This window comes from Dermacentor variabilis, chromosome 11 (assembly GCF_050947875.1).
Source record: "Dermacentor variabilis isolate Ectoservices chromosome 11, ASM5094787v1, whole genome shotgun sequence".
NCBI classification, from domain to species: Eukaryota; Metazoa; Arthropoda; class Arachnida; order Ixodida; family Ixodidae; genus Dermacentor; species Dermacentor variabilis.
In genome coordinates this window covers 38,867,935-38,880,644 of record NC_134578.1, presented here as the reverse complement: position 1 = coordinate 38,880,644, position 12,710 = coordinate 38,867,935, and the positions used below count along the sequence as shown (strand labels likewise).

The 12,710-nt window shown below is 46.0% G+C and overlaps 1 protein-coding gene across 2 annotated transcripts in view; it reads right to left on the bottom strand.

Annotated features, from left to right (window-relative positions):
• Positions 1-1,531: 1,531 nt before the first annotated feature.
• LOC142564325 (uncharacterized) overlaps positions 1,532-12,710 on the bottom strand; it is a 151,877-nt gene continuing 140,698 nt past the window's right edge. For both annotated transcript variants that reach the window (XM_075675293.1, XM_075675292.1), the window contains exon 5: positions 1,532-4,932. In XM_075675293.1, the coding sequence (XP_075531408.1) occupies positions 4,791-4,932 (142 nt within the window). In that variant the 3' untranslated portion in view covers positions 1,532-4,790. The remainder of the gene's footprint in view (positions 4,933-12,710) is intronic.

Genomic DNA, 12,710 nt, shown 5'->3' with positions numbered 1-12,710 from the left:
TATGGCCGCTCTCGCTGTGAGAAAGCTTTTCGTAAGTCAAAGAAAGAAGCAAGAACGAAGGGAAGGGTTCCCGCAAAAAGGCGCAGTGTAGTTAGGAATGTTTACTCCGTCTCATCGAGTCCACTTTATCGCCTATCAGTAAAAAAAGGACAGCACTGTGTTATGAAGAAACTACCGAATTCACACAGAGAGTTACAATGGTTTTCTCTCGCATCAAGTGACCTAAATACGAGAAACCACAGCTTGCGTTAGGACAAAATTGCTTTATACGAAATTTCGCTTCACTCGAAGGTGTACGCTGTCCCGACTGCAGTTGATGCAATTTGTACCGAAGTGTTTGAAGTAGAGTGGTTCGATACTATAGTTAGTACGAAGTGCAAAACTGTAATCTGCGAGAAACACTTCGGCGCAGCATAAACAGCGACATTATCCCTTTTGATTTTTTTGTTGCTTCCTTTCGTACATGCAAAGAGTACTGCGAAGGTCACTTCCTCGTGTGGTGGCAAATCCTTGAGACCGTGGATGCAACAGGTGATCCTAAAGCGGTATTCACATGGTAGACAATCCCTCCCTTCACGGCGGGGAGTGCCCATCATGTGACTGCCTTTTCGTCACGTCTTTTTGAGGTCAGCTGGACTGACGCAGACATCGCCGGGTGTTGGGAGACGTGTAGCTGCGCTGGTACAAAACATTCCCACTTGGGGAGGGCGACAGCGCGGATCTTAGCGACAGCACATTACACCGCGCGCATCGGCAGCATAGGGATGAAATTAAAATCGCCGACTCCTTGTTGGGTGCTCTGCGATCTCGAGCACAGCTACACTGCACTAAAACAGTGTTCACTAGCTCACAGTAGCAGAGCATACATACGTGCCCTAGTGGTTACACTCGCAGTCGTTAATATAGGCCGCTATGACCATCTGCCAACATTGACAACCCTCAGTCGCCGCACCTCACACAAAATGGAGGGACGAAAGAACAAGGAGCGATCATCGCGCACTATGATCATCGAAGCTGAACAAAGGAGCCGACCCAACACGTGATTGTTTCAGCGCTCCCGCTCTGCAGGCAGGGCTGCGGTAAGCTGGCCGAACAAGTGTGCATTGTTTTAAAAATACCAGAAAACGAACATTCTCGTCCAATACGCTGAGCCATAAAGGTCACGTGTCGGGCCGACACCACGAGGGAAAAAAAGCGAAAGGAATGGCTTCGCGGTTAGTTAACTCGCGAAGACTGGCTGCGTTGATGGAATGCTCCCTGCTATTTTATTTTATTCCTCCATGCCGCACAGTCCGTGTGAGCAGCGGAGCAGCAGGAAGCAGCGTGATGGCTCCCGACGTCAGGCTCCCCTACGTGTCGAAGGCAGCCCCATGTGAATGCCGCTTAACTGACAGACACTGGCTCACCAGCACCGTCGGAACCTCGTTGTCATGTCGCCAGTGATGTAATTAGGAGCCGGGGGTAGCGGGTGGACTTCACCTGAAGGCCGTAGGCGCTCGTTCGGCGTGCATATTGAACAATATGTTTCACGTTTATGCTTGCAGACACGAAGAATGTTTTATTACAATTATCTACAATGCATAACGGTAAGCAAACAGAAAACTTTGAGTTCGATTTGCAGTTCCCAACATTTAGTAACCTGTGGGATAAAGAATACAGACACACATCGAGGACAACGTGTTTTCAGTTATAGATGCTCTATAGATGCCATTTGCTGAAGACACCAACAACCTCGAAGCATTTTTTTTTCTGGATGTTTCTTTTGTTGTTCTTCGGAGCTTACTTCCCCATTACAAACGATATTGACAAACATTACAGTTTTTTTTTCAAACAAACCAGCATGCAAGAAACAACACACAATCGACTGCATCTCTGCGAGTCGACGTCACAGCTCGTAACAATGAATACAAAAAGACACACAGCCTCGTGATAGCCTAGCCTTCTCGGCGAGGCGGTGTTACGTAGCGGCAAAGGCATTGAAGACCTGAACGAACTCTAGTCTTGAAAGCCAGCCTGTCCTTCCAAACATGCAATAAGAAGGCGGTGGACAACAATTTTCCTCGTTTTACACACGCTGCTTACAAAATCAACTGGGAGTCAGGAGTTCGATTCACGCAGATTGGCTACGCCGACAAAGTGTATGGGAAAATAGAAAAAAGAAATCTTACAGCAACGTTTTCTATTGTCTGTTATATTTGAAAAAAAAAAAGCAAAGGGCCTCAAATGGACGAGCTCATTAGCCCGAAGCATCGCAGCCTTCAATAAAGAAACAGTTGGCTGGTCCTCTACATAATTAATTAACGAGGCAGACCTACGCTCTACGGAAGGGTGGCGGAATAAATGAGCCGAAGGAAATAAAAAGGTGGTGCTAATGAAGAAAAATCACCAACTAGCATATCTATTTTACGTACACACACAAGGCAAACAGTGATCGCAAATGCAATTTACATACGAAGAATTGGAGACTTTCTTACAAATATGTACATTCATAACAACACATCAACTTTTGCTTTTTTTGCGGCGTGGAATGAAAACATTTCTTTTTGTTTCTCTGGCTTGCGATAACACAGTATGCGTAGCTGGCTTGATTTGACCAAGCTAGCGTGGCCTGCTTGAAGTCAGCTTGCTTCAATCGAAGTGCGTTCTTATATGTTTTGCAGCGCTCATGCTCTGCCATGTGCCCTCCGGATCTAATCATTGGCTCCCACTGTTTCTGAATTTTTGGACCTAATACATTTAACTGGATGTTTTGGTGAGCCACCGGTCCCCTTTGGAGCTAACGAGTTTAGTATAGGTAGCTGCTTACGTAATTGACGTTTCTGAGGACCGCAGGCACAAAGAAGCGAGGTTCATAACCTGAATCCGGCATTATGCACGTTTCTGCTTTCTGGTGATTAAGTTAGAAACGCACTAGTTTCTTGCGTGTTATAACATTTGTTTAACCTCTATTCGCTATGATAACACGAGCAGGACATCAAGGTCAAAGGAGCCCTCAGATGTTTTTTTTTTGCGGAAGTATGTCGGACACTTTGTGGCTAACCGATGGTGCTGTTAGGCCTAGCTGTTATTCTCAAAGATTGTTCCAGTGCTCCGCTTTCTACAGAATGTGGGACGATACTTTCACAATTTGCAATTTTCAGTCGCGACTGGGTTGTGGCATCATAACGTCCTTGTACAACCGATTCTGGTGACCCCGCCCCCTCTTTCGTTTAAAAGACAACTTACTTTCAAAGTGGATTGCACGTTGCTTTTGTAAACGCCGTTCACATTGTAAGCGGATTCCAATACGACTGCACTCTAAGAACCGTAGGGAAGCTTGTACCATGTATTGGATGCACGTTAGAGAACCTGAGAGGGTCAAAATTAACCCGGCGTTATTTACCATAGTGTGCCTCATAACCAAATTGTAGTTTTGGCATGTAAAACCTGAGAATGTAATTTAGTTGGCAAATTTTTTTGGCTCAACTTGTCCCCGGCAATCATTGCCATCTATCTTGCGCACCGTATCGTTCTTTAACGATGTGCGGCTGGCACTTCAAGCCACCAACGGCATGCATGCACAGCATGGCACAGCATTGAAACGTAGCCTGCGCGGAGTATTAAGGAAAGTGCGCGCACGATAGATGGCAAATGATGTTTGAGGACACGGTAAGCCTCAAAAGGTCGGATCAGCACATCGTAGCCGCCTCCACTACGCCGAACACACAGATATCCAACTATCAAACCGGGCTGCTCAAGCACGGCGAGAAGTTACTGCGCTTGGCTTTCAGCATATTGAAATTACGTTGAACGCACAGGGATCACACAAAGTCAGCATGAACGAGTTGCTGTTTGCAAATCCAGCTGCTGCACTCGTACGCTGTAACTCTCTTCAAAGAACAAAGGCAAGAAACATGGCTAGTTATAACATCTAGATGCCATTGCGAAGCTTCGGATGTACACTACACATCCTCAAATCTTCGTGCAGCGACAGGCATTGGGAAATACAACACTGGCACACACAGCACAGCCATAATTACACGTAATCACGCGTAAGAACGTTAAATGCATTCGTGTGTCAAACTAGAACTTGCGAGTTCGGGCACCTTAATTGCTTAGGTCATATGGCGCCGAAAGTTTCCTTGACACACGAGCTCTCTACGATACACCTCGATTGCACAACTTCGCTTGTTGTTCAATGGCTCACAAATTGACGAAGCAAAACCTGGCGGGCCCCTACAGCCTTTCACTACATAGAATCTTACCAAGCTCTCGCAAATGGGGGAGCCCGAACAAGCATATAGACAGTAATACAACGTCATTTTGACACGTCGGGAAGTAGCTAGCAGTTTTCCTACTTGAAGGGCAGGAACTGCAAAAAGCTCGAACGTCAGATGGATTCGAAAAATTCCGCGCGTCGAAAAACTACACGCGTCGAACTTAGATAATAGATAGTCGACGACAGAACCAAACCCGTTTGCCTCAGCTATCCACCTCGCGTTGACAAACATCGAAGCCACTCAACGCCAGCGAACGACGCGTATCTTGCGGAGCCCGTGGCGCCCTCTATGTCTAAGAACACTAGGGGCTTGCTTCTAGTCGCGTAGTAAAGAATAAGAACGATACGAAACAACTACGGCTGAAGAACTACCATGTACCACAAAGACAGAGATGCGGTGGCTCTGTTTTTCTTTTCTTTTCTCCTTCTTTTTTCTGCCTTGTTCATTTCTTCTCTTTCACACGTTCCAAAACCGTCCGCCGTCCTCTATACGCTGGTCGCAGGCTGTCAACGGTGCCCCCTAGGGGGCGCCTCATTTCTTGCCCCACTTCTGGAACAGGCCCATCCTCTGGCACCGGCAATTGGTGCCCCAAAGGTTGCATCGGCACGATGAGTTGTAGCAGCAATCGTTCGGGCGGTGGTCGCAACTGCCCCCACGACGAATGCAGCTCCTCCTGCGAGAAACAAGCGGCAAAAGCGTCAGGAAATACTGTTAAGACTGCACTTCACTTCTGAACCACCACTTGGTCACCACACAAGCTGCGGCCACTGAGTGCCACAGGAACATCGAAAGTAACTGCAAATTGGCTTGCAAGTATATGGCATCGAAACGTGTATTACACGTGGGAGGAGATTACATTTGGAGAGCCCGAACCAGAAGGCAAGAAAATATTTACAAGTGGAGAAACTCGACACAGCGCCATCGCCATCCCCCAGCATCTAAACCTTCGGACGCCACAAGCACCCATGGTATAGACAACTGGCAATGGCGCCACGCTCCTTATCTAGACGTCGCGGGCTCGTTCCCGAACGAGGCAGCAACATTTAGATGGGAAAGAAGTGCAAGAACGGTTCAGGTGCTTAGTATTAGGTGCACATGAAAGAAGCCGAGGTGGTGACAATAAATCCGGCGTCTCCCACTTTGGTGTGCCTACTATGAGAACGTTGTTTGGGCACGCGAAAATTCAGGAATCATTACAATTATGCCAGAAAGCTCTTGCGTGACAGGTAATGCATCGCAAAGAGTTGGTTGGCGTTAGCGGACGAGCACACCGGTTCGAGTACAACAGCGGGCGAAACAACCAAAGCAATCTGTTCCTATGAAAATAAGAGGCAGAAAGAGACATAGAAATGAACTTGGCTTATTAGAGCAACGATGACATGTTGGTTGCAGTGGTGATATTTAGGCAACGATTATTGTTGGCCGCAAAACGAGACACATGAAGGGCAGAACACACAGAAATTGTCCCAGAAGAAGTCCTTTTGAGTGATATTTAAGTTGGGTTTCCTGTTTCTTGGCTGGTACTGTGGAGAATCGAGTAGGGAACCAATACATCAGCAGCGGTAAGTACGTGGCGATAGCGGGGCATAAGATTGCCGCGCGAGGAACTTTGCGCGCATTTGCGAGCTTCGTTCACGCTCGGAAAAAACACTTTCACGTAGCACGTATTGAGCAACAGAGAGCCGTATCGGGGGTTTTTCATCTTGTCAACAATTTTCTCATCGACACCTATCACCTAATTGCAATATTTGAGGAGTTGAGTAATTAATTAAGAATAATTATGTAAGTAGGTACAATATCAAGAAAGGGGCTGACAAATAGCACACTGTGCTATAAAGGTTATACACAGGGATAAGGGGCCTCAGGAAGGCTGGCCAACGTTTCGATAGGACGACCTATCTTCGTCAAAGGCGGCCTCGTCATCCTCGGCATCTTAGTTTTAAACGGTTAGTAGACTAACGTCACGTGCGGTTGTTGTTGGTGGCGGCTGGTTGTAAAGGGAGACACTTCAAAGAGAGTGAGCACTGTCGCCTAAAACCCCTTAAACTTCGTAAAGTAGCGCCACTCTCCTCCACAGCCTTCATTCCTCCTCGTTTCTCCTCTCTTTCACGCTCCCTCCTCGACCATGGCGCCGCCTACACTGCTCGAGCGTAGCAACGGCACCAACATGCGCTCCTCGCCGCTCCGTAGTCGCCTCTCGAGCAAAAATGGCGCTGATGCACGGCTCGAGGGCCCACGTGATGCTATTAGGCCAATAGCAACGCGGCGTCGGCCTCGGGCAGAGCGCGTGAGGAGGAGGCGGCATTCTTCAAAGCGTGGCACTACTTTACGAAGTTTAAGGAATTTTACTGTCGCCTAACGTCTTTAAGCGTGGTTCCTAAGACGCGAGGACAAGAGCGGGAGAGTGGGAACGCGGGGAGAAAAGAAGAAAGAAGAAGAGAAAAGAAAGACGAAAAAATACACTAAGAGGGAAAGAAACTACAAGAAAAGAAAAAGAAGGGCATGGGAGAGTGTTGGGGAAGCGAGAGGTTAAGCAGCATCCAAGGGTGTCGTTGGCGGCATGTTTTTATGGCTTTAAAAGAGCCGGTCAGGCGGTCAGTGCGCGAGTAACAAAAAGGTCCCAGAAAGACATCAGTTGAAAGAATGACTTTCATTCTTTCCTTACGCCTACAGACGTCAGGCGGCAGCGCTCATTCTCTTTGAAGTCTCTCCCTTTACAACCAGCTGCCACCGACAACTGCACCTGACGTCACTCTACAAACCCTTTAAAACGAACATGCCGAGGATGACGAGGCCGCTTTTGAGGAAGATAGGTCCTCATATCGAAACGTTGGCCAGCCTTTCTGAGGCACCTTATCCCTGTTTATAACCTTATTCCACTATGTAAGTAGGTGTAATGCAAAAAATAATCTGAGTATCTACAAGCGACGGCCAACAGCATTACTTTGGTTGGCTCTGCCCAGCTGCGTGGCATCCGCACATATCTAATGTTTGTCTAAAGTTACATAGGACACCCTGTACATCAAAGGGAGCTCGGCTTTTGCGTACCGCAAGAGCTGCCGTGCAAACACCGTTAATGAAGATAGCTCGCCGTTGCGACGGACATCATTACACTTCAAGAGTGCACCCAACATCGCGCATCTACAACCCGTCAAGGAAACGTCGTTCTCGGCTATAGCGGTTCTCTTGGTTTGGCCGCCGAATTTAAGGGTGACGATAAGCACCTGGAGATGACGGACAAATAAAGGCCTTCAAAACCTCCCCCACTCAAGTGTGGCAGACCATAACATCGTCTATTTTTAAAATGCGTGTAAAATGTCATTCTTACAACCGGCAAACATGTTAAATATTATTAGCGAAGGGTATTAGCGAAGGGTACTAGATAAGAGCAAACAGCTCTTACGAACAAAACAGCAGCGTGAATAGTTTTTTGCACCATGCATTAAATGAATAATTGCTGGAGAATGTTGTAACTAATAAAAAGGTCCAGTACATTTAATGGTAAAGTAAGCTTATAAAGAAATAAGAGAACGTTGGTGCAGTAGATTTGTGCAGAGGATGGGGAATGTTCGACAGGGGACGTGCAATATGAGATAACAATACATGTGCTGTATTGCAATACTGCTTTGTAAGTGCAATATCAGTCCATCGCACGAAAGTATAAATACATATATATATATATAAAAATATATGATATGGTAAAAAAGCGCCAGGCATCCGCTCTTTTCATAGACCGTCTGTATTGGACGGGCATGCCTTCCGATTTGTCGTCGTTTACGGGATACGGACAAGCGGTTCTCCTGATAACGACTCAAAGAATAAAAGGAGTGGACCGAAACAGATATGGAGGGACGAGAGAAGCCTGACTGCAAAAAATGCTGTCGGTCAGATTTATTTCTTTTCCGCGCGGCACTCGACAGTGAATAAAGTTCACGTCCAGTGCACAATCCAGGTACCCGCCCAGTGGTGCGCTCATGCTTGACTTATATTAAAGGTCTCGTTCCAAAGCTGTCAGCACATTGAAGCGGTGGTTTGCGTCTGGACGTATTGAACTGCATCTCACAGCGAACATTCGTGTCTCGCAATCACCCATCTTTGCGGCTTGTCGAAACAATCTGCGCACCACTTGTAGCTTCCTGTGCTGCCATCTTATCCATTCGTAAGAAAGAAACAAAGAAAGAAAGGAACAACAAAGAAGCTAGGATATAATTGAATTACAACAAAAGGACAGATAAACATACATAAACTGAAGCAATTAAGCGCAAGTAGAAAGAAAAATATATATAACTAAAATAGATAGATAGATAGATAGATAGATAGATAGATAGATAGATAGATAGATAGATAGATAGATAGATAGATAGATAGATAGATAGATAGATAGATAGATAGATAGATAGATAGATGCAAGGAAATAAAAAGTTGGTCCTGTTATTTGTTCCATTCGCACTGCGATTTTATTCCATATGTGTCAGGTCATTAACGCGTCAATCGAGAGAGAGAAAAAAAAAGGTGCTTGTGTTCGCTTTGCTGAACCTTTCTTACTTCTCTATAGGTAAAATGAAGCACGAAAGCCAATGAGGCATGGACATATGAGGCTGGCACGATCTGAAACAAGAGACGAGACCCAGATACCTATCCAAGCGTCCCCTCTCCCCCGTGCACGTCACCTTTCCAAGCCTCGATACTGAAGAAAGAAAAAAAAGGGACATTGCGAACAAAATAGAACCTGGTTACGCCAGAATCCTGTCGAGAAAGAAGCGGTCGATATTCCTGCTCCCCGAAAGCTTCACTGTAAATTAAAAAATATTTCATCTCTCGTGCTGTCAGATTGCTCATAAATAACGCGTTCCATAGGTAGCTAGTATGGCTGTCGCACGAATGCGTTCCTCATACACCGTAAGCCGCTTAGGCGGCAGCGTCTTTTCATATGCCTTCTTTAGCGCTTGTGCTTGGTGTAGCGACCTCTTGAATCGCCTTGCATTTCACGCCAAAGCCTTGCATCGCAAACATATATGGTTGTTATGAAAGTTCCTTTACCAGAGTGCCAAAAGGCATTGATGCGTCGCAAACGAAAAGAAAGAAGAAGCGGGAAAACGTTTCATTTCAGATGTCGAAATATTGCGATGCTTTCGAAATGCCGCGCGGGGCTCAGCGTGATGGCGCCGTGGGCGTACAAGGCTGTCTTTTAAAATGTAGTCGCCGGGCGCTTTCCGCTTAGCAATGCACTTTATTGCGTTGCGAGAACGCAACAATGTCACTGAACAACAAAATATTTGGCATACAAAGCGTTGCCATGTTACGGTGCGTTGCTTAAAACCTATTGTATCGTTCACGGGGAAGAAAAGGGGGCAACACCAGTTGCTTATTGATGCACATGACATCCAATTATCGCAGTGGCACCGTGCTTTCTGTAGTGCCGCATGCGCCGCATGCCGTGAATGCTTTAGGGCTGTAAGCGTTCGGCACGCGGTACTTGACGTTTTTCAGATGTCGGCATGACTTATTGCCGTATTGGCGAATTTTCCACTTGAAGATTTTGCCGTATTGGCGAATCCACTGGAAAATTTTGTCCCGTCTCTCGTTGGCATCTTCAAAGGAGTAAGAAGAGGTATATAACTAATAAAGATAGACATAAGGCAAAGTAAGAAAACAGTAGAGTTGAATAAGAGAGATGCGAATTCACTTTTGAAAAGTATTATTGTAAAAACTTGAAGGAGAAACGCGTATTGCATAAAGAAGTGACTTTTTTGTTGCACCTTGACGAATAAAGTCTATTAATTTATGTGCAGATGAAGAAATACTGGCCAGAGTTGGGGACCGAACTCAGGTGCAGGAATTGTCCGTGCTGGAAACATATTGAAAAATAGGCTTAAATAGGCCTTACATAGAAAAAGTATACTTTTGGACAGCCGCGGAATCAGCAGCAGATAGCAGAAGGAAGCGGACAAGTCCGCGTGTGACCACATGGTAGAAAGTTTATCAAGTTTCCTCATGTCCTCTTGAAGGACACAGCTTCAGATTGTTGTTAGCGTAAAACCCGTCAGGGGATTAGCTCCGCTGCCTCTAAAGGGTACTTTTTTTTTCCTTGCCGAAGAAAAAAAGCCTGGTCTTTCGCTTTACTTAAAACCTACATCGAAAATCTATCTATCTATCTATCTATCTATCTATCTATCTATCTATCTATCTATCTATCTATCTATCTATCTATCTATCTATCTATCTATCTATCTATCTATCTATCTATCTATCTATCTATCTATCTATCTATCTATCTATCTATCTATCTATCTATCTATCTATCTATCTGCCTGCCTGCCTGCCTGTCTGTCTGTCTGTCTGTCTGTATGTATGTATGTATGTATGTATGTATGTATGTATGTATGTATGTATGTATGTATGTATGTATGTATGTATGTATGTATGTATGTATGTATGTATGTATGTATGTATGTATGTATGTATGTATGTATGTCTGTCTGTATGTATGTATGTATGTATGTATGTATGTATGTATGTATGTATGTATGTATGTATGTATGTATGTATGTATGTATGTATGTCTTGGACAACAAGAAAAGGGGTCGCTTATCAACAAACAGTTCCACGCAATGGATGGGGACGAGTGAGGTCCAACCACTTCGCTCCGAGAAGTTATGTTCACCCACGTCAGTAGGAAAATACACGCCGCGGAGACTAATGCACATCAACAAAGGAACTGTGACAGCTGGAGGTAGGGCACACCGAGCTTCCGTATAAGTGCCGCGTTCCATTGGGTTTTGTATTTGAATCACCAAAGATAAGAAAACTAACACAAGAGAGCGACGGCGAACATGCTTTGCCCGTTTTTCGATACACGCCACGAGGATGGACGTTGCGTCCGTGGTTGAACGACCACCACCGTCGTTAACACTTGCACGTACTCCGGGGATCCCACCCTGTCCTTTCGGACGTGTCTGCTGATAAAGCAATATAAATTCTTCGCATTCTGCGCGTCGAGGGACATGCAGGCGCAGAAAAGAAACAGGGGAAGAACAGTACACGTCTTTGAACAACTGAATTGCGGACACCTTATTGGGAACATCGAACAAGCGTCCCAGAACGACGAAAGACGTCTCTGTCGTCGAAGTGGCATTGCACTGTTCGGAGGCGAGCAAATGAAATTTGCTCTCCGGCCGCCTCCCACGCTATGGGGCTTCGACCACGGGTCCACGGCAACTCTGGAAGTACAGCCGTCGAAGAGGGAACGATGTTTATTTCTTTCTTATCTGACACAGTTATTTGCATTTTGTTCAATGTTCCTTAATGGTGTCGTTCAATAGGCGCCTCAACAACCTACGCCCGGCTCCTTTTCTCCCCGGAGAGGCTCCAGCTAGTATGAGGCGTTCGCGATCGAAACGCCCACGCCCACTGCAGTACACGTCGCTATCGCAGCTTGCGACGTGATGCCGTCCTGTCTAAAACAGCCCTCAACAACGAGAACCATACAGTTTACTAAACAATAATTGCCGGAGAAAACTCCTATGTATACCGATTGTTCAACTTACTATGGTATCGATGGGTACAAAATAGATTTGTTTGATCTCTGTGCTCGTAGTTTCAGACATCCTGATCGCGCTATTTATTGCGCATCGACTTTCCCCGTTTTTAGGTAATTATAGTTACGAACTCTCCTGGACCCGGGAGTTAACACAGGACACCACGGCGACAGCAGAAATTCGCCCGCAGCGTTGGCGTGATTGCCATCCCAATAAAATTAGTAAATGAAACAGTGGCACTAGCGCCTACAGGAGCTGCAATTATGGCGGCCTAGCTAGCATTGAAATAGTGGCTATTACATGTATTTGGTTAAGCTTTGTCCTTATGGCTTGAAATGGCTTTGAAAATTGTTCAATGAAAACAAAAGATTGCGGTATAATTGCAACGATTCAGAGTGATGAGGCATTTGCCCGAAGACTTATTGCTCGGCGGCACTCAAAAAGCAACCATTGCCTAGAAACGTAGAAATGTAAAGCGTAACAAATAACGGCGCAGGAAGTAAGGAGATTACACAAATCCATGCACTATTCAACCTTTTAGTGTAGTTGAACGATGGCAGCATCAACGTTCTTTCTGGCGTGTTTCGCTGAAAGCCCTATGGCGATGACCATTCCTCAGGCTCCACCTCAAGCTCTCCAATGCGTCCGTCCAACATGTACACGGAGGAAATTCAACCGCGCCGCAAAGGCAAACGTGTGCGCAATAAGAATCGACCGACATGAGACAAGAGTGAGGTTTCCCATTCTGTACGTCGGCCCTGTCCCAAACAGAAGCCTCGCGAACGACGAGGCATCGAACGTTTTCGACGGCCATAGAAGAAGCGAACGGGGTGGCATTTCAGACGCCGCATCGATGTCGTCGGCATGCGGGCCTTCGCCGTTACGCGACGGGGCCGTGGGGAACTTCGGTCTC